Source organism: Triturus cristatus, chromosome 4_1 (genome assembly GCF_964204655.1).
Source record: "Triturus cristatus chromosome 4_1, aTriCri1.1, whole genome shotgun sequence".
In the NCBI taxonomy this organism is placed as follows: Eukaryota; Metazoa; Chordata; class Amphibia; order Caudata; family Salamandridae; genus Triturus; species Triturus cristatus.
The window spans coordinates 308860165-308879392 of record NC_140585.1 but is presented as its reverse complement, the minus strand read 5'-3'; the positions used below and the strand labels follow the sequence as shown (position 1 = coordinate 308879392).

Here is a 19228-nt window from a genome sequence, read left to right as displayed (position 1 = left end):
GCCATCAAAAACAAAGTCAGCAAAAATAGGAGGATGGAAGGCCAAAAGATGGGGGACAACCTCGCCATGGATGTCATGTCCAACAGTGGTTCTTACTCACTTGCTGGTCCTTTTAGGTCGAGAACCAACCTAAGCCCTCCTGGTGGCTTCTGTCCTACACTGTGGAAAAGGTGAAGGATTTAACATCCATGAAGTGACTCATTCATGACCTTCTCGTCTGTTTCTGCCCGAGGCATGGTGTCTCTCTGACTCCTGTGTTCTGGGGAATCCTGGTGAACTTGTATAATAAACTTGTAGGATTACCTTAGGTATCCATTCAGCCACTCCTGATCCTGTCAGAATGACAAGCAGTTCCTTTTCCATCAACCCATGGTAGGATCATCAGACTCCTGTCTTAGTTAGACATACCGCTTTTTGGTTAGGAAGAAAAGGATTCTGCTGCAGATCCATGCCTGATAATTATGGACCATGCATTCTGAACTGCAGAAACTTAAACAATATGTCTTAATATGTGTTTTCCTGAATAGGGCCAGGGTATTTCCTTCCCTCATAGGACTTCTTTATGCCTTCGTGCATTCAGGGCCTACTAGTTTTAAACCACAGAATGGCATGACACAGCTAAGCTTTTCTTGCACTCTGTCCTTTTTCAAAGTTTTGTAGTCATATATTCCATGGTTTTGGCACCAGTGCACAGACCATCAACATCGCTGTTCTAGCTGCATCGAAACATGTTTAAAATCAATTCGGTTTGCCATTACACAGCCATCAAGAGATCTAATGAACTGCTTGCGCGACTTGTGCTACTATCTTCACACATCTTCTGTGTCACTCTGTAGAAGCAAAGCAAAGGGCTTGGATCTTCTTTTAGAACTTGGATGCTGAAATTGTCATCTTTTCATTCATGCCACATAAATTAGTGCCATATGAATCCACAAAAGCATGGAATGATTAGAGATACAGATATGTATATTCATTGAGAAAACTTTGTTAAAGGAATGTTTGTTCTAAAAACATTGAAATTTCGGATCCATTTGAAAGGACTTCATAATTATATTGTAATTTTTTTGAAAATACATTGACATTTTGCATCTACAGTGAATAATGTAATCATAATTTTCCCTCAAACTATTCATGACCGCACAAAGGCCACATTGGCCGTCAGGCCTTAGGGGAGGCCCTCTACGGAGTGGAAGTGTTGCTGAGCTCATGATGATGGTGAAGATTTATACAGCACGAGCTATAACCCATTCTAGGTATCCTGGTGCTGAGCAGGTTTAGGCTTTTACAGAATTTTCAAAAAGCATGTTCCGACCAGAGATAGAGGGTGAGAGAATTCTGGACTTTCAAGGCTAAGTATGAGAAAGCTCTTAGTCAACTGAATCAGACTGCAGACCCTGTCCTTCAGCCAGATCCTTCATTTAGGCCTTGCATCCCAAACCTCTGCTTCTAGGGACACCTGGACTTGGCCTTCAACTGTCCCCAGAAAACTCTGGGTGCAGGACCTGGCTTTTGCCCATGGCTTGTGGTCTCTGGCTGATGACCCTGCTCTATGGCTTGGTCCCATTCCTGAGAGACCACTGGGCTTGTCCTTTGGCTACGCGCAGAACTCAGAAAGTTCTGGCTGCAGGTTCTTGTCCTGCATGCATCACCCCGGCCTCCACAGAGGCTTCAGGGGCGCAAGGTAACACTATCTCATTATTTACCTTTTGCATCAAAGAGTCTTCAAGCAGTCAATGACCTGTGTTTATGTTGGGATGGAATGTAGAGGATATGAAGGTTCTTTGTTCCCTGCTTGGAATCTGGGGGTTCTGTTGGCAGTTGCTGCCGGGACGTTGAGCTGACACGATAACAAATTACCTGCTCTCTTCGCAGCCTCTTGTGCTTCCTTTCAGTGGCGACAAAGCTCTACCCATCAACTACTGAACATAAATGAAACGCTGGCAACTTTAGGTGGTTTTAGATTCTTCACTTCTCTAGATGTATCCTCGGCTTATTATCAGGTTGAGTTGAGCAGGACCCCATCATCTCCAGCAAGAATCAGAAGAGCTATTTGTTAAACATCCATTTTAATAAATCAGTTCAAGCTTGGACATGCAAATTCTATCTCACCAAAAATCACTTACACAAGCCTCATCCTCGTTAGAAGTGAGCTGCCAGACATATTGTTAATAATCTGCCAAGCTTTGACAACCTACTTTTGATAGGAGATTCCAATCTCTGAGCTCAACATCTATGAGATGCTTCCGCCGAGTCAAAATACAACCCTCATAGCTACTGTACAAAGCAGATCATCAACAAACCTACACGCCAAAGAGAGTTAATTTAATTACATCATAATCAACATTTCTTGGCTGATCTAATCATCTAGTCATCTACCCTGGTCGTCCAGAGGCAACCACCACTTTACATGTGAGAACCACTCATCACGTTTAGAAGATTCCGTGGTCTCCTTCATTGATAAAGGGAAACCCCTAGCAACCACAGTGACCTAGAACACCTGCCAGCATCCTAAATGGACACTTCTTAAGGCTTAAAACGAGCCTAAAACAGGGACTCGGTACTCAAGAAAAGGCAAATGTTTGCTAAGGAAATCACGAAAAAAACCTCAAGAATTAACTATTTCATGGATAATGTACTGCTCATTCACTCATCCAGCTTGTAGTAAAGGCATCAACCCTGATGTTTTGCCAGATGATGTGAGAGTTAATATGGAGGTGTTTACCTTAGGCCAGCAGAGAATCCTGTCATCACTACACGCTGTATATGTGAATAAACTATATATCACACATAAGATGAATATTACTCAGAGTTGCAAGGATAGACTTTCCAAGTCACAGGAACTCAAGGATAGACAGAGGCAAGCAATGCGCCTTGCAACTTTCCACAGCCTTTCCCGTAGTGCCTATGCCAGATGGTATTAACCCTCCTAGATACACTTAAATGGTAAATAATGTTTTAAAGTAGATTGAACACAGTTATTGTATGACTGGACGTTTACTTGTAATTCACACAGTATTCAAACTTCATTTACACAAGCAGTGTGCAGCAAAAAATCCTGGTGTTACAGAATGTTATGTGATACTGTCTGATCACCATCTCCACCAAAGTAGGTTTTAAATGTCTGCAACTCACAGCGCTTTCTTGACCTCTCGTCAACATCAATGTGATGCGCCCACGCGACACTTCTTCATTCTGGCATTGTGTTTCAATCAGACACCGCAGAGACCCAGATAGTTTTTCAACTGACAACTTTGCAAGATGGCTCCCAAAGCCTCAAATTATCTTTAACAAAATCAAAACACTGCCGGGCAATCCTACCGGATCAGTCTAAAAATGTCCACACGACAACCTGAATGTAGATTCCAAACACAAATGTGACAAGGTTCCTCCAGAATCGCACTTATACTCAGTATGTAGGGTGAAACAATCTCCGTTACACGCTGTTACAATTCTGGGGTGCAACACTAACTCACATTACTGTCAGAAAAGTGGCCAGCTCCAGTCATTGTACTACTTAGGGAAACACAGCAATGCCTTGCAGAGGAATACCTAGTCTCTGCTGGCCACACCATCCTTGTCAACTGCCTTCAAACTCTAAGGTTTGAGCTCTGTGCACATCTAAAACTAGAGACCTCCAATCAAAAGAGCAAATAAACTGGTGGTTAATTTCTTACTACAATGTCATCATTACTTTAAGTGTGGAAGAAGTGAGCGTGTTGTATTAAAGGGCCCCTTGGCCACCACAGAAGGAGCTTATGAGAAAACCTTCCAGGAGCAAAGTGTCTTTTTTATTATAACTTTATTTATTTGCATTTATCATCATGGAAAAACAAAGGGCCAAGTGTAAGCAATTGACAATATGAGCATCGTCAGGTTAGATCTTCATACATGGCCTCAAAGCTACATAGCTAATAATTATAGCGAAATAGAAAATGGAGAACAATGAAAACAGAAGTGGGGTCAAAAAATGGCAAACAGTCTCTGGAAAGTATCCATATGGTGATCGTACTCTACTTCCCCCAGTGGTCCCCAACAAGATGAGACCGATCCAAAGCTGGTGATAGTTCCCTTTTTGGACATATGAGTGGTGTTGACACCCATTCTTCCCCGCACTGAAAATTTGAACTTGTCTGCTGTGCCTGTCCGGGCCAGACTGGACACACACCGAGTAGATGGCAGGCAAGAGGGGCTAAATGTAGAATATTTTGGCTGTCCTGGCTGGAAGAGTTGGCATGTGGGGGCAATTCACTGAGGCCTTCCTTAGCCTTTAAGTAATCACGTATGGCTTCCCAGATATCTTTAGGGCAAGTTTTGGGTGGCATTATGTCCCTATAGTGAGATAGTTGACCGCTGCAGTATGCTGCATCAAGAAGCCAGTCATGTTCCCTAGGGGCACGGTGACCACCCCATACCATAGCCACTCTACATTTGGCTAGGATCAAGAGTAGGACCACCAGTTTACGTCTTGTGTGAATCACTTCTTTCACATATCCAAGGAGGCCAAGCAACGGCATGCCAGTAATGTGAAAATCCATCATGGTTTGGATGGCCCGGAACACTGCAGACCAGTATCTCGATACTCCCGGGCACGCCCATGCTAAGTGAAGGAAATCTGCTCCTAGGGCTCCACACCTGGGCCAACTCTCGGTGTCTGACAGCCCAATTCTATGAAGTTGCCTGGGGGCATGATAGAGGCGGTGAAAAAAATGAAGGTGTATTAACCTGTGTCTGTAGTTGGGAGAGAGGCTATCCAATTGACTGCAGCAGAATTCCCAGTGTGCATCTGTAAAGTCCGGACCCAGGTCTGTCTCTCAGTGCGTCTTAGCTTGAACTTCTATCTTGGGCATATGTTGTTGGACACCCATGTGTAATCGTGTGATTAGTTTCTTGGGAGAGGGTGTGTTGATTATCTGTTTTAGCAAGGGCAAAGTTAGGGGCTGGGCTGGGCTGGAAAAGCGGGGTAGTTCTCACGACACATGGCCCTGATTTGGTAATACAATAGTATGTCTGATGCATTCCCGGGCCTGGGTCTGTAAGGGGAATTGTCTGGATGAACCCCTCTTCAGTATAGATGTCTGGAAATTTACTAAGATGCAGTTGTTGTGTTTTTGGTGGGCACCCATCTCTTGAACAGGTGGCACCATTGGGTTATTGAGGAGTGGAATAGATGGGGCGTATATGTGTGAGAGGCCTTTTTTTCCTAATCCCCTCCCAGGCCCTTCTGATACATTCTACTGTGTTGATTTCACTGCACAGAGCTTTAAAGGGGGCATAGAGAGCTGTGTTTAGAGGTAGTGGGGCTGCACGGTCCTGCACAACTGCCACGTGTGGTTGGAATGGGGTGGGGTGTATCCAGAAATGTAAACGTTGAGGTTGAGCGCATTTGGCAAATAGCTCCAGGTCAAGTGCACTGAGTCCACCTCGTGCCAGAGGCAGGGCAAGAACCTCCCAGGAGATTCGGGGTTGTTTGCCAGCCCAGACTAAAGAGATTATGTTAGACCAGAGTTGTTGAAAGAATATACAAGTGAGTGGCATTGGGATATTCTAAAATAGGTAGAGGAACTTTGGTAGGATGACCATCTTGGTAATAGAATGCGCCCAGTAAGAGATAGAGGAAGCTGGACCAGATTGGTATCCTGCTCTCGAGCCAATCAATAGCTCGACCGTAGTTCACAGCTCATAGGTCTAGGATGTGACGGCTCACCCAGATGTCCAAGTAGCGCACTGGGCTGGTGGCCCAGGCCAAGGGATAGTCAGTGTGGAAGGAGGAGGTGTCATCAGTGAGAGGGAGTTTCACAGATTTATTCCAGTTGATGTTAATTCCTGATAGTCCACCGGACCAAATCATGCGAGTGATGCTGCCTGAGCGTGGCGGCTAATGACTCCATGGCGATGGCAAATAGGTGGGGCGAGAGTGGGCAGCCCTGTCTGCTGCTGCGTGTTATGGGGATTGGTTCGGATAAGAGCCCATTCAAGCACATCCGGGCCATAGGGAGGGTACATAGAAGTTGTATATATCTGAGAAAGGTAAGACTGAGACCTAGGTGCTGTAATAGTATAAATAAGTAACCCCCATGCCAAGGAGTCAAATGCCTCGGTGATGTCTAATAGGCAGCAATTGCTTGCACCTCAGGGTGAAGACGATGCATCACTGCGAACAGTGTTCTCAGGTTATGCGCAGTAGATCGCCCCGGTATAAGCCCAGCCTGGTCATTTTTGGCAGAAGTGGCAAGAGGCGATTGCCGATAATTTTAGCAATAATTTTATTATCTATATTAATGAGGGACAGAGGTATATAGGAGTCGCACTTGTGTGGCGGATTATCAGGTTTGAGCAGGGATGTGATGACCGCTTCATGCAGCGTGGGAGGGAGAGCGCCATTCAGAAGAGAGTCCTCATACATCGCCAGGAGGTGTGGGGCCCGGAGTTCTGTATATTCTTAGTAGAAGGCGGTGGTGAAGCCGTCAAGCCCTGGTGTCTTATCATTGGGGAGTAAGTTAATGGTTTGTATTATTTCCTCAGTTGAAAGGGGCATATCGAGAAATTCTCTGTGTGAATCCTCCAGCCAGACCAGTTGTAACGAGTCAAGATAGTTGGTGAGTAGATCAGTGTCTCCGCTTGGCTGCGAAGTATATAGTGTGGCATAAAGGTTCTTCGATGTAACTAGTATGGCTAGAGGTTGATCATGTCTACCACGTGCAGCGTCATCTAATTCAAATATGTAGGTGTGGGAACGTGTAGCCGTTAAGATACCTGCAAGAGTTTTCCCAGGCCTATCTCCCTCTCCGTAGCGCATCGCTTGTGCGTCCTTGTTTAGGTATTTTATTTCACGCTCGGTGTCTGTGTTATATTCAGAGATTTTCTCCCTGATCTCGGCTAGGGTGGCATGTTGGTGTGACCTAAAGTATTCTCCCTCCAGGGTTTTCAATCTCTGTGTAAATATGGACAATTGAGGGCAGATTGACTTTAGAATGCCAGCTTGCTTGGAGAAGCTTTCAATGTTTCCCAGATGATGGAAGGGGAGGAGTCAGTAGTGGTATTTGTTGTAAAATAGGATATTATTTCAGCCCTAAGTTCTTCTTTGAACACATTGTCCTGAAGTGAGCCACTGGGGAGGCCCCAGGTAAAACCGCTCAGGGCTATTTTGGGGATTTTTAATTTTTACAGGACTGGTGCATGGTCCGAAAGCGTGCGTGGCATGTGAGTTGCTTTGGCGTCCCACAGTTTAATTTCCTGCGAGATGAGCCAGTAATCAATTCTGGACCACGAACAGTGTGGAGCGGTGAAACAGGTGCCTTCACCTTGTCCCTATTGGGACAACCTCCAAACATCTAGGAGGCCGTGATGTGACATGAGTGTTAATAGTGTCCGCGGCCCTTGAGTGTGGACGCTGCACAGAGCCTGACCTTTCCTGACTGTCATCTAGCGCGACGTTGAAGTCTCCACCCCAGATCTGCACCCCATGACCCAGCCCGTTAACCAGCTGCCAAAGGTCGGTGAAAAACCCACGGTCATCAGTATTTGGGCCGTAGGCTGCCACTAGGGTGATGGGTTGAGTATAAAGTGTACCCGTCGCAATGACAAACCTGCCCTCCTCATCTGCCATGACCGTGCCAAGCCAAGGAACCCCCATGCGTATGAGAATAGCCACCCCTCTTGCATAATTAGAATACAAAGATGGGTATTCTTCGCTATGCCATCTTGCACGCAGGCCCGAAGCAGTGCGAGAGGTAAGATGAAGTTCTTTTAGAAAGGAGACGTCTATATGATGATGAGAAATGTAAGCGTGAACCAGTCTGAATTTATGGTAATTGTTTATGCCCCGTATATTCCAAGTTAAACATTTTATTGCCATCTAACGGCGTAAGAAAATGTGTACTTGTTCAGGTGACCCACCAGGGAAGATTCATAAGGAGTTTGTGACTTGTTCCAGCCTGTTGTTGTGTTGTAAAGGCCATAGCTTGTGCCAAACTTCACTATGTAGAATATTTTGTGCATTGGTCCGAAGTCCCTACCTCCCTCCTCCAAAACCAACCCCCAAACGTGGTTGTGAAAATTAGCCCTCCCAATTCCCTCCAATAGAAAGGTAACCATATCATGGGAAACATAACTTGATTAAGAGCGGGCCGAGCTGTCTCCCCACTGCAACAGGTGGATGACCAGATGGGCATAAGCCCAGTGGTGTGGAACCATACATAACAGGGCATGAGATACAGAGTAGTCATGGGGGGTGGCAGTTCCCTGATTACGGTTATGCCCTTGCACTTATCTGGAGTGGAGTTCAGGATTCCGCCATTCCAGCATTAGTGATCAATTTCTTTCGGGGCTCTCAGTTCCGGAGATGGTTTAACTGTTAGTGTCCAGAGAGGACTCCTCAGGATTCGCAGATGAAGCCACCGAGGGTCGCTGTTCTTGGGCTAGTTTTATGGCGAAACGGAGGGCCTCCTTGGTGTCAGTGAAGAAGTGTGGGGTGCCTTTTTTCATGATACAGAGTTTAGCTCGGTAGAGCAGAGTGTATGGGATGTTGGCCTGCTGAAGGATTCTTTTGGCGGGGAGAAACTCCCTTCTGGAGTTCTGCACCGCGATGGTGAAGTCCGGGTAGATAGAGTATGGAGTACTGAATAATAGGGAAAATGGGAAGAAGGAAAGGTCACAGTTTTGCTAAGTTTATTATCGTGTCCAGGATGACAAAGGAGGATTTATTAATGATATGCTTTAACGGCTTTGGGGAACTGTATTTTTGCTTGAGGTTTCTCACCATTTAAGGATTGAGTACATGATGTCTCAAGCCTTCCGAGATCAGTTTACTAATGTTACATAACTGAGGAGGCTAGCAACCACTTGTAACCTTGTAGAGGAGGTATGAAATGAAGTGTTACCAATGCCTGCACAAAAAACATGCTTTCTGGAGAAAGATCTAGTTTTCAGCCACATTTGCTGTAATTCCGTTCAGCTATTTTTGTGGTATCGCTGTGCACGGGAAAATTACGTTTTAAGGTATTTTTGGGACCCCCACGCCCCTTTTTTCTCTTGCATCTGTTTGACGGATCACTTCAAAAATTTCAAGGAAGAAGTTGAAGTAGATGAACTTTTTGATTTTGGAAAGTTTTGTGAAGATTTGTCAAATAGCACCAAAGCTATTAACAAGCCCCAAAAAATCTATTTCCAATGGTAAATAGGTTCTAACCATAACTACTCAGCGGTGACCACATATATACAAAACAACATGTACACATATATATTTAACAGAAATATAGAATGCCATATCTTAACATTCTAAGCATACATGTAGTCTTATTTACCTCAATCAGTGTATTTGGATATATTATTGTGTGCAATAAGAGCAGTGTTTTTTTCTATTTTGCAACCTTTTGCAGAAAAGAGAGACTCCCGCAGAGGCATGGGCCATAAATGAGTTAATTATTTGATTAGAAAGACCAGAATCCTTTGACGATGGTGTTTACTAAAGCACAGTTTAATAGTACTTCAAACAAGATTTCCAGATGGGTGGTACAGCTGCAGTTGTATCCTGCATTTTGTTTAATACCACTATATGTGGAATGGCCGTAGGTGTGCATGAGTGTGGCTGTATGTGTGAGGCCTGAGTGTAAGTAAGGGTGTAGGGATTTAAGAAAATGGTGGCTGTGGTTCCTTCAATCAGAATCATTTATATAGCCTTAAGCTCGCTAGAACTTGGAATGTGAGGGTCTCAGATGCTCACTGTAGAACTATGTGATGCTGGAGCGTTAGTTGGTCTTTTAAGAAAGAAAAGGAATAAACTTGTCTGAGTGGAGAGCTGTGTACCAGTTGCATTAACAAAAAGGGTTACCCTACACTGCCAGCGTGAATGCCATTATCACAGGACGCTGCTGAGGTAGTTCATGTTGGTCGTGTGAGGTGAGCAGTGAGGTGGGCGGACTTAAATTTGGTGTCCGGCTTTCTTAGGAGACAGTGAGCATTCGTACAAGAAGAAAGAGAAAAGGCCTACCGGGGATGGGGGTTAGTAGAAGATTTGGAATCCCTAATCCTTTAGACACTGATGACGTCACAGATGTCAGCCTGTAGATAGTGGTGTGTGAATGATTGGTTAGACACTGGTGGAGCTGCGGATGTCAGTCTGTAGATTGCTGTGTCTGAAGGTAGCTAGAAACTGATAGGCCGACAGATGTCAATCTGCAGACAGTGGTGTCCCAGAGGCTGGTCAATCATTGATGCGATCACAGATGTCAGTCTGTAGGCAGTGGTGTGTCAGAGACTGGTCAGTCATTGATGGGGCCATAGATGTCAGTCTGTAGGCAGTTGTGTGTCAGAGACTGGTCAGTCTTTGATGGGGCCATAGATGTCAGTCTGTAGGCAGTGGTGTGGCAGAGACTGGGTAGACATTGATGGGGCCATAGATGTCAGCATGTAGGCAGTGGAGTGTCAGAGACTGGTCAGTCATTGATGGAGCCTTAGATGTCAGTCTGTAGGGAGTGGTGTGTCAGAGACTGGTCACTCTTTGATGGGGCCATAGATGTCAGTCTGTAGGGAGTGGTGTGGCAGAGACTGGGTAGACATTGATGGGGCCATAGATGTCAGTCTGTAGGGAGTGGTGTGGCAGAGACTGGGTAGACATTGATGGGGCCATAGATGTCAGTCTGTAGGCAGTGGAGTGTCAGAGACTGGTCACTCTTTGATGAGGCCATAGATGTCAGTCTGTAGGCAGTGGTGTGTCAGAGACTGGTCACTCTTTGATGAGGCCATAGATGTCAGTCTGTAGGCAGTGGTGTGGCAGAGACTGGTCAGTCATTGATGGGGCCATAGATGTCAGTCTGTAGGCAGTGGAGTGTCAGAGACTGGTCACTCTTTGATGAGGCCATAGATGTCAGTCTGTAGGCAGTGGAGTGTCAGAGACTGGTCACTCTTTGATGAGGCCATAGATGTCAGTCTGTAGGCAGTGGTGTGTCAGAGACTGGTCAGTCATTGATGGGGCCATAGATGTCAGTCTGTAGGCAGTTGTGTGTCAGAGACTGGTCAGTCATTGATGGGGCCATAGATGTCAGTCTGTAGGCAGTTGTGTGTCAGAGACTGGTCAGTCTTTGATGGGGCCATAGATGTCAGTCTGTAGGCAGTGGTGTGGCAGAGACTGGGTAGACATTGATGGGGCCATAGATGTCAGCCTGTAGGCAGTGGAGTGTCAGAGACTGGTCAGTCATTGATGGAGCCTTAGATGTCAGTCTGTAGGGAGTGGTGTGTCAGAGACTGGTCACTCTTTGATGGGGCCATAGATGTCAGTCTGTAGGGAGTGGTGTGGCAGAGACTGGGTAGACATTGATGGGGCCATAGATGTCAGTCTGTAGGGAGTGGTGTGGCAGAGACTGGGTAGACATTGATGGGGCCATAGATGTCAGTCTGTAGGCAGTGGAGTGTCAGAGACTGGTCACTCTTTGATGAGGCCATAGATGTCAGTCTGTAGGCAGTGGAGTGTCAGAGACTGGTCACTCTTTGATGAGGCCATAGATGTCAGTCTGTAGGCAGTGGTGTGTCAGAGACTGGTCAGTCATTGATGGGGCCATAGATGTCAGTCTGTAGGCAGTTGTGTGTCAGAGACTGGTCAGTCATTGATGGGGCCATAGATGTCAGTCTGTAGGCAGTTGTGTGTCAGAGACTGGTCAGTCATTGATGGGGCCATAGATGTCAGTCTGTAGGCAGTGGTGTGTCAGAGACTGGGTAAACATTGATGGGGCCATAGATGTCAGTTTGTAGGCAGTCGAGTGTCATATATTGGCCATGAAGCAAATGCTGTTTTGACTACTTGGTTGTGAATTTTTTAGCAACCCTGCAAACTTCATTGTTTAGAACCGAAGTTCATTGTTTGCTCGATGTGGCTGGGTAACACATGAGGCTTCCTAAAAGAGGTCAGCAGATAGCCTACGTCAAGCGGTCTGTGAGTGACACAGTTACAGTGATACATACGTTGAGCAGGGTCCGCGCGCCGCTGTGGTGGTGATACGGCACCTTGCACATGGCCTGGTAGTCAAACAGCGACACCCTATGAAAGAGAGCAGACAGACACATCAATGCACCATCATATCCAGAGCGCTGCTGCCAACAAATGATACCCCCACCTCCTATCGCTACCAGCAGCTGTGTGCAATGAAGGCTAGAAGTGATAGGTGGTATCAAGCAAGCGGCCAAAATTCAGCAGCCAGGCTACTATACAGGCTCACGGAAAGGGCACTGGCTTAAGGTGGAGAAAAGGAATCAATTGAAGGCTTTGTGTGTAGAGCCAGATCAGGAACCGGCCCTCGATACCTTCATGATATGGTGAGATCTTAGCAAACTGCTCGCGTCCTACGATCCAGTGATCTCGCCCTATGTTCGGTCACCAGAGTTAGACAGACCTGTTCGGGCGGCCGATTTTTTGCTTACGTGGGCCCTAAACTTTGAAATGGTTTACAGCCCTCACTGAGAAGATGTGCTTCATTCACTGCATTTCGGAAACAGCTGAAGACCTGGTTGTTTTAGTGAGTTGACTCTGGTTGCACCCAGGTGGCATAAGCGCTGGGAAACCCCGAGTGGATATCAGTTGCGCTATACAAGCTTAAATAATAATAATAAACCTTTAATCTCCAGGTCTTCGATATTTTAGCAGTCCTACGCTGTGCTTATGAATTGAGTCGATAGCCACATAGCCCAAGAGCCCACCGACGGCGGCGTGTGGAGCTTCAGTTGTGAGGTTCCACTAAAGCCATCAGGAATACTGAATCCGGCCAAAGTGTGAGAGCACAATGCAGGGAGTGGGGCCACAACCCAGTAGTGAGTCTTGAGAATTCTCTACAAGGAAGAATCTTGGAGCCACTGTGGAACTAATCGAATTTATGAACTCAGCGGCAGATTCCAATGAAGACATGCAACTATTCAAGAACCCTCAAGTGGGCCCTTTCTTATCTGACAACAACAAGTTAAGAGATCCTTTAGTGACCCTCCATTGTTGGAGTGAGGGAAGCGGACAAGGACATCGTCTTGCTCGCATTAAATATTTCACCGGACAGTACACATAAAGATTCTATATAATCAGAAGCGGTCTAGTGGATACATTCTTGACTTTGAACTAGGAATCCTGGCTCTTTGCTGGCCAAGTTGTGTGATCCTTGGCCAATCACTTTATTTCTCTGCGCCTTAGATCATTTATGTGACAACACACAGTCAGCTCAACTTTCAGCACTTCATAGATACCTTGATTTCTACATACTTTGCCAGTGTCGAAGCGCCAAGGCACCGCAGAAACTCGCAGGCAAAGAAAGGGTCGGGGGAGGGCGTGGGTGACGCAGAGAGCACGGGAGCACGCTCCCAGTATCAGGCCTCCGCAGCATCTCTTTGTCGCGCGCCCAGGAGAGAGGGGCTAAAAATACCCGCTCCTTACTGTTTGAACATCCCCATGTTGAGAAGCTGGGTCATCACAGAGCCGTCCTCTTCACCCAAGAATTTAGCGGTCTGCGAAAACAAAGAGACAAAAGGGCACAGTCAAGCGAGTGACACTCAGGGACAAAAGGGGAGGGGGGGGGGCAGGAAGAGCGAGGGGACAAGGAAACAAAGGAAGGACAAACGGAAAGAGAGCAAGAGGCTCGAGAGACACAGAAAGACACCGAGGAAGAGAGAGAGGGAGACAGAGAGAGAGAGAGAGTTAGAGGCATAGAGAGAGAGAGAGAGAGAGAGAGCGAGCGTGGTGGGAGGAACAGAAGAGAAGGATTTTAAACAGAGCACGAAAAGAAGAGGGCAGGGTGCAGAAGACATACACATTTTTTCCAGCAAATTAATAAGGTCTACACAAATCTTACATACATGAAACCTGCAGCAACTTTTGGTGTCCAAATATGAACCAACGAAAGGTCATATGTTTTCGAAATGGCCACAGTAAAAGTCAGCAATTTCCAGTTGAAGATGAACTGAGTAATTATGGACCACACTACCAAACACGTATAACCATCTCGCAACAATATTCAGTTTGCTCAAGGCATGAAAGACCTCGAAGAACATGGCATGCAAGATTTCTATGCTTTAAAGTGCACTAAAGAAAAACCAGTAAAGATGTAAACAAATACATAAGGCCGGGCATCAAGGCATGAGTCTCCCATAAGGCTCTGAATCTTGTTATTGGCTGAGTTATTAAACCAATGCTTCTTTGAAGCAGAGAAGTGCGGCATCCTGCGCACACCCAAGATGGCATCTACTAGGGCCAGATTATCAAGTAAGTCATGCAACGCAGCGCAGCAGCCAAAAATGCTGCGCTGCATTGCGTGACAGCAGTGGTGTAGCAAGGGGGGGGGGGGGGTGGGGAGGCTGGTACGAGTTTTGGGGGTGCGGCATCCCCCCTTACCTGCAGCCGTCACTGGAATCGCCATTGCCACTGCGTGACAGGGAGGGAGCGTGAGAGCACCATATCTAATTCCCTCTTCCTAGTGCTGGCGCTGATTTCAGCTGCCGTGCGGCAGGCACACACGTTAGCGCCATAGTGCTAGGGTGCATGCTTGAGTCTAGCACAGGTTTAGTACAGGAAGGTTATCCTTCCTGTACAAAATACTATGCCTAGACAAGTTCAAATATTTTCCCCAGTTTATATCCGTGCAGCACACATGCAAAGTAGTAAAAAAAAGGAGAAATGAAAACATTTCTCCTCTTAACGCCTCCTTTCAGATGGCGTTAACTTTTGGTGCTATACCCTGTCTACAATTGTTTGTAGATAGGGCTTTGCGTCAAAAGGCATGGGTGGTAGCATGGAAACGCCCATGTACCACCCATGTACTGCCCCCTTAGCACTAAGTAACACAAAGCAATGTTTCACGCTGCTTGGCGTTACTTTTGGGGTACTTTCCAAGGCAAAACACGTTTTGGTTGGAAAGTAAATTGGTAAAAAACACATTTTGTGCTGGTTAACGTCACTATTGTGACGCTAACCCAGAGCAAAATGTTTGAAAATGTACCCCTTAGTGGCTAGGTTTTAAGGTTAAGTAAGCAAGCCGGCTGTGGGAGATAATGTGCATCAACCTGTGAATTTATTATATTTTTATGTGTACTGGAGGCACTCTCACACGTCAATAAGAATAATGTACCTTTAACTTAGTTTTTCCTGGGATTTGCGTTGTTATTTAAACATGTGCTGGGGAGAGGACGTGGTGTAATGGCCAGACCTGATGACTCTGGAACTAGGGAACCGGGTGTGGCGGGTGTGGTGTGAGTAAATCCCCACCTCTTGTTCAAGGGTAAAGGAGTTCCTGCATCTTACCCAAGAACGGGGGAGGGGGTCTAACCCCTGGCCCACCTCCTGCCTTGCCCATAGACGAAGGGGGCCGGGGGTGGGGCTTAAAACTGACAGGCAGTTGATTTTATCTTCAAATCTGAGCAGAAAGCACAGTTGCACCGTGTGCAAATTGTTATAGAACCGTTGTTGGCAGTTGTAGGTCAGTGAAAGAAAGAATGTGAACTTGTCATATAAGCACAACTGATGCAAACACGGACTATTTCCCCATCTCCTTTCTTCCTAAACAGCGGAAAATCCAACAATACCATTAAATGAACGTGAAAGGAAGGCGCTGAAATAAAGGAAACCTTGGTATTCCACAAATATACCTTTTGGATTACTTTTGTAATCTCCCACTGCCTCTGATTCTCCAACCCCGCTACCTCGGCTTTAGCGTTTAGGCAGAAGCGGTGTCTCTTCTTACTCTCGTTCAAGCTTCTCTTTCCATCGAATGGCCTGGGTTTCTATTGAAACGCTTTCACATATTTAGTCTCGGTTGTGAAATCAGAAATAAATCTCGAATTGAACTCAGACAAATATAGAAATGAGGCTACACGCTCCTTGGTAGTCTGTTAAAAAATATGTCCTTTTGTCATGAGTGCCCTTCATCTTCCTAAAAATGAGCCTGACAGCTCAGAAATCAGCTGCCCTCGCGATGCCTTGAAGAATGTGAAAAGTTATTTAATCAAACACTGGTGCCTCCAAGGCAACCCCGACTGACATCCCACAGAAATAATACAGGCCACAAGAGGAGACAAAAGATGTGCAGTGTCAGGACTCAGGACCAAGGTTGACCTGATGGAAAGTGGATACCAGATATATTATGGAAACCCACTTGGCTACACCCACTGGCAAGATATTGTCATCAATGTGTGTCTACCCATGTGTCCTCATTAAGACTGCTTAACTATATGCAGACAATGGGTCATTCACTTTTCAAAATTATATAGCAAGTGGGCTATTGACCCACTTTTCCGTGTTGGTGATCGCAACAAGGACCAAACAGTGTATAATGATGGGTCTGAGGGCGTAACCACGGCACAATTTGTATAATTTGAACTGGTAGAAGCAAACGGCTCACGCACTACACCAAATGAAGAGGGAGAAAGGGCCTGCACTGAACGGTTTTCCTGGGGATCTGTATCTATCCCAGCCTGCAGTATGGGTACCTTATTTAACCACTCCTACCCGCCAGCTCCACTCCGCCGACCTCGCCATCGCCACAGTCCCCCGCACCTGAAGAGCGACCTCCGGCAGCAGATCGTTCTCCCACCTCGTCGCCAAGACCTGGAACACCCTCCCCATCCACCTACGGCAGATCCAAGACCTGTTGACCTTCAAAAGACTCCTCAAGACCTGGCTATTCGAGCAGTAGCAGCATTCCCTCCCCCCCCTCCCTCCCAGCACCTTGAGACCCTCACGGGTAAGTAGTGCACTTTACAAATGCTATGATTGATTGATTGATTGATTGAATGTCATCACGAGAGGGGTAGATATCTTTTACTCTTGACAAGGAGCTACCTTTGTCCCCATCTTTAAGAATGTGTGGCGCGATGCTCCCACCAACAACTACCGACCAATCAGTTTGATTGACAATAGTCAAAAGATCTTCTGCAGGCAAGTTCTGCTAAGACTCTTGTCATGGGTAACAGATCATCATATCCTTTCAGACAGTCAAGCAGGATTTAGGCCCAATGGTAGCACCCATGACCAGGTCGTCTGCTTCAAGGCAATGTGTTGGAAATATGTGGCCGTCATGGATTTGAGGGCCACCTTTGACCTGGTGCACAGAGAAAATCTATGGGGAGTGATGGATAATTATGGTATTCTGAGCGTTCTTCTAGGATTCCTGAAAATCCTGCACACAGAGACCTCCACTCAGGTTGGAATTCCCAATTTGTGGCAGATATTAGACTTTATTGGATTGTACAAAATGTTATTTTGGAAATCAGGGATTTAATCTTTAGGGGTTCAAGATTAAGGGTCCCATTTAATTCATGGTGGATCGACCTTGTTCCACCAGGGCGACGGAGTAAGTAACTCCATCGCCCCGGTGGATAGACCGTCCACAAGATTAATAAATGACTTACAGCTTGACGGTCATTTATAAAGTAGTGCCATGTACCGCTGTCACAGCAGTTCCTGTCAATGTATTTCACTGTGTGGTACTGCGCTCTGTCAACATGACGGAGCCCTGTACTAAACAGTTTTCTTTCTATATTTTCAAAAAGACAATGCTCCCCTCACCGTGGAACCCCTCTCCCATGGCGAAGGAAGCATTTAGCAGTTTTCACTGCCCCTTACCGTCAGGGTTCTCCTGGCATTGACGGGCAGTGATAACTGACCTCTAATTCCACTCATCTGAATCAGGAGGGCGGACATACAAGTCTGCCTCTGACACCCTTGCTTACTCGGAGGTGTTAATTCACCGCAGAGATGGAATAATCTCTGCCGTGATTAAACCTATGGACTGCCCACATCTAAATCGGGTGAGAGGACCATTATCTTGCCAGTAAGCATACTCCGTGCGATGAAGTATGTATGCCTACCACCAAAATATAAATCAGGCCCCAAAAGTGTTTGGAAAGTAATAACAGATTTAGCCCCTGAAGGCCGTCTTGGAATTGTGGAAATTGAGCAAAGATGCTGATTAGATTATTAGAAGTCTTGTTTACTTTTACAAGTGGAACGTTGTATCAGAGAGTGCTCTAGTTGTTGCATGAGTGATAAAGTAGGTAAAACCTTGGTGCAACCTATGTGCAGTAGGAAACTCCGGTGTTCAGCAGGGAAGGGTTTCTTAAGACAATTTTAACAGATAATGGATTGCAGTTTCAATAAAAAAGAATTGAAACATATTTTATCGGTTGTGGCATAGAAGACATGAGATTTTTGCTTTACCAGCCTGAATGTAATGGCTCGGTTGAAAGGTTAGTTTGCAAGCTGAATGAAAGTATAGACTTGGTGCGTGGCTCAAGGATGGATTGGAAGAGTGAAATACTCAAGAGAATAAGAGCATATTGACGGTCCCAATCACTCCACTGGAAAAACTCTGGGCCTTATTATCAAGGAACGGCGATAACATTATCGCCGCTTTAGCGGCAGGACACGCCGCTAAAGAAGCGATAATGGGCTTGATAATATGCCCTTGGGAATTCCCATAGAAGCCCAGGTTCTGGTGTGAACCTGGGCTTTTATGGGAATTCACAAGGGCATATTATCAAGCCCATTATCGCCGCTTTAGCGGTAGTTTCCTGCCCCTAAAGCGGCGATTATGTTATCGCCTTCCTTGATAATATGGCCCTCTGTTTGAATTGTGTAGGGCTCATAATCCTAATTGCAAGTTAGTTCCATTTGAATGGAGTTGAGGAAAGGTTCTGTGAGAATATCCACTTAAAATTCATGGAAAGAGAGTGACTTAAGTCTTCAGAGCATACGTGATTGTATGGTTAAGCTGGTGTCAAAAAAGTTTCTGATGTGCAATTTTGGGTGACAAAATACTTGAGAAGGTTAATCATTTCAATGATGCATGTAGTCATAGTCGATGAATTAATAATGTTGCACTTGAACCGATTTGATTGTCTTGTTAAGAAGTGCAATTAATAGTCTAGTTTAGTTAGGCCATATTTTTGTGTGATACGCCACTTATTTAAAAAGGATGCAGCTTCTGGTGTTTGGTTCATCGTGCTCCAGTCATTCCCCTTCCCGGTCAATATCCTGCTGAAAATTATCTCCCTCCACAGTTTCCGCAGAGCACAGAGTGTTATGACGTAAAAGGGGGTCAAAGTATTAGAAAGCATGTATTGTGAATGATGCTGTCCATTGTGTACCTGATGTATCATTTTGAAGGATTTCCGCTGAAAGTTCTGATGTAGGCGTGCAGAAGAACTGAATTCTATGAGCTATTATTTGAGAAATATTTCATATAATGTTAACCATTTCTCCTACCTT

General features: G+C 45.7%; 1 protein-coding gene across 6 annotated transcripts in view; it reads right to left on the bottom strand.

Moving 5' to 3' along the window:
• CACNA2D4 (calcium voltage-gated channel auxiliary subunit alpha2delta 4) overlaps positions 1-19228 on the bottom strand; it is a 1002329-nt gene that overhangs the window by 114523 nt on the left and 868578 nt on the right. For all 6 annotated transcript variants that reach the window (XM_085652199.1, XM_085652201.1, XM_085652202.1 and 3 more), the window contains 2 exons: positions 13406-13476; positions 11956-12031 (listed from right to left, as the gene is read on the bottom strand). In XM_085652199.1, coding sequence (XP_085508325.1) covers positions 11956-12031; positions 13406-13476 — 147 coding nt within the window. The remainder of the gene's footprint in view (positions 1-11955; positions 12032-13405; positions 13477-19228) is intronic.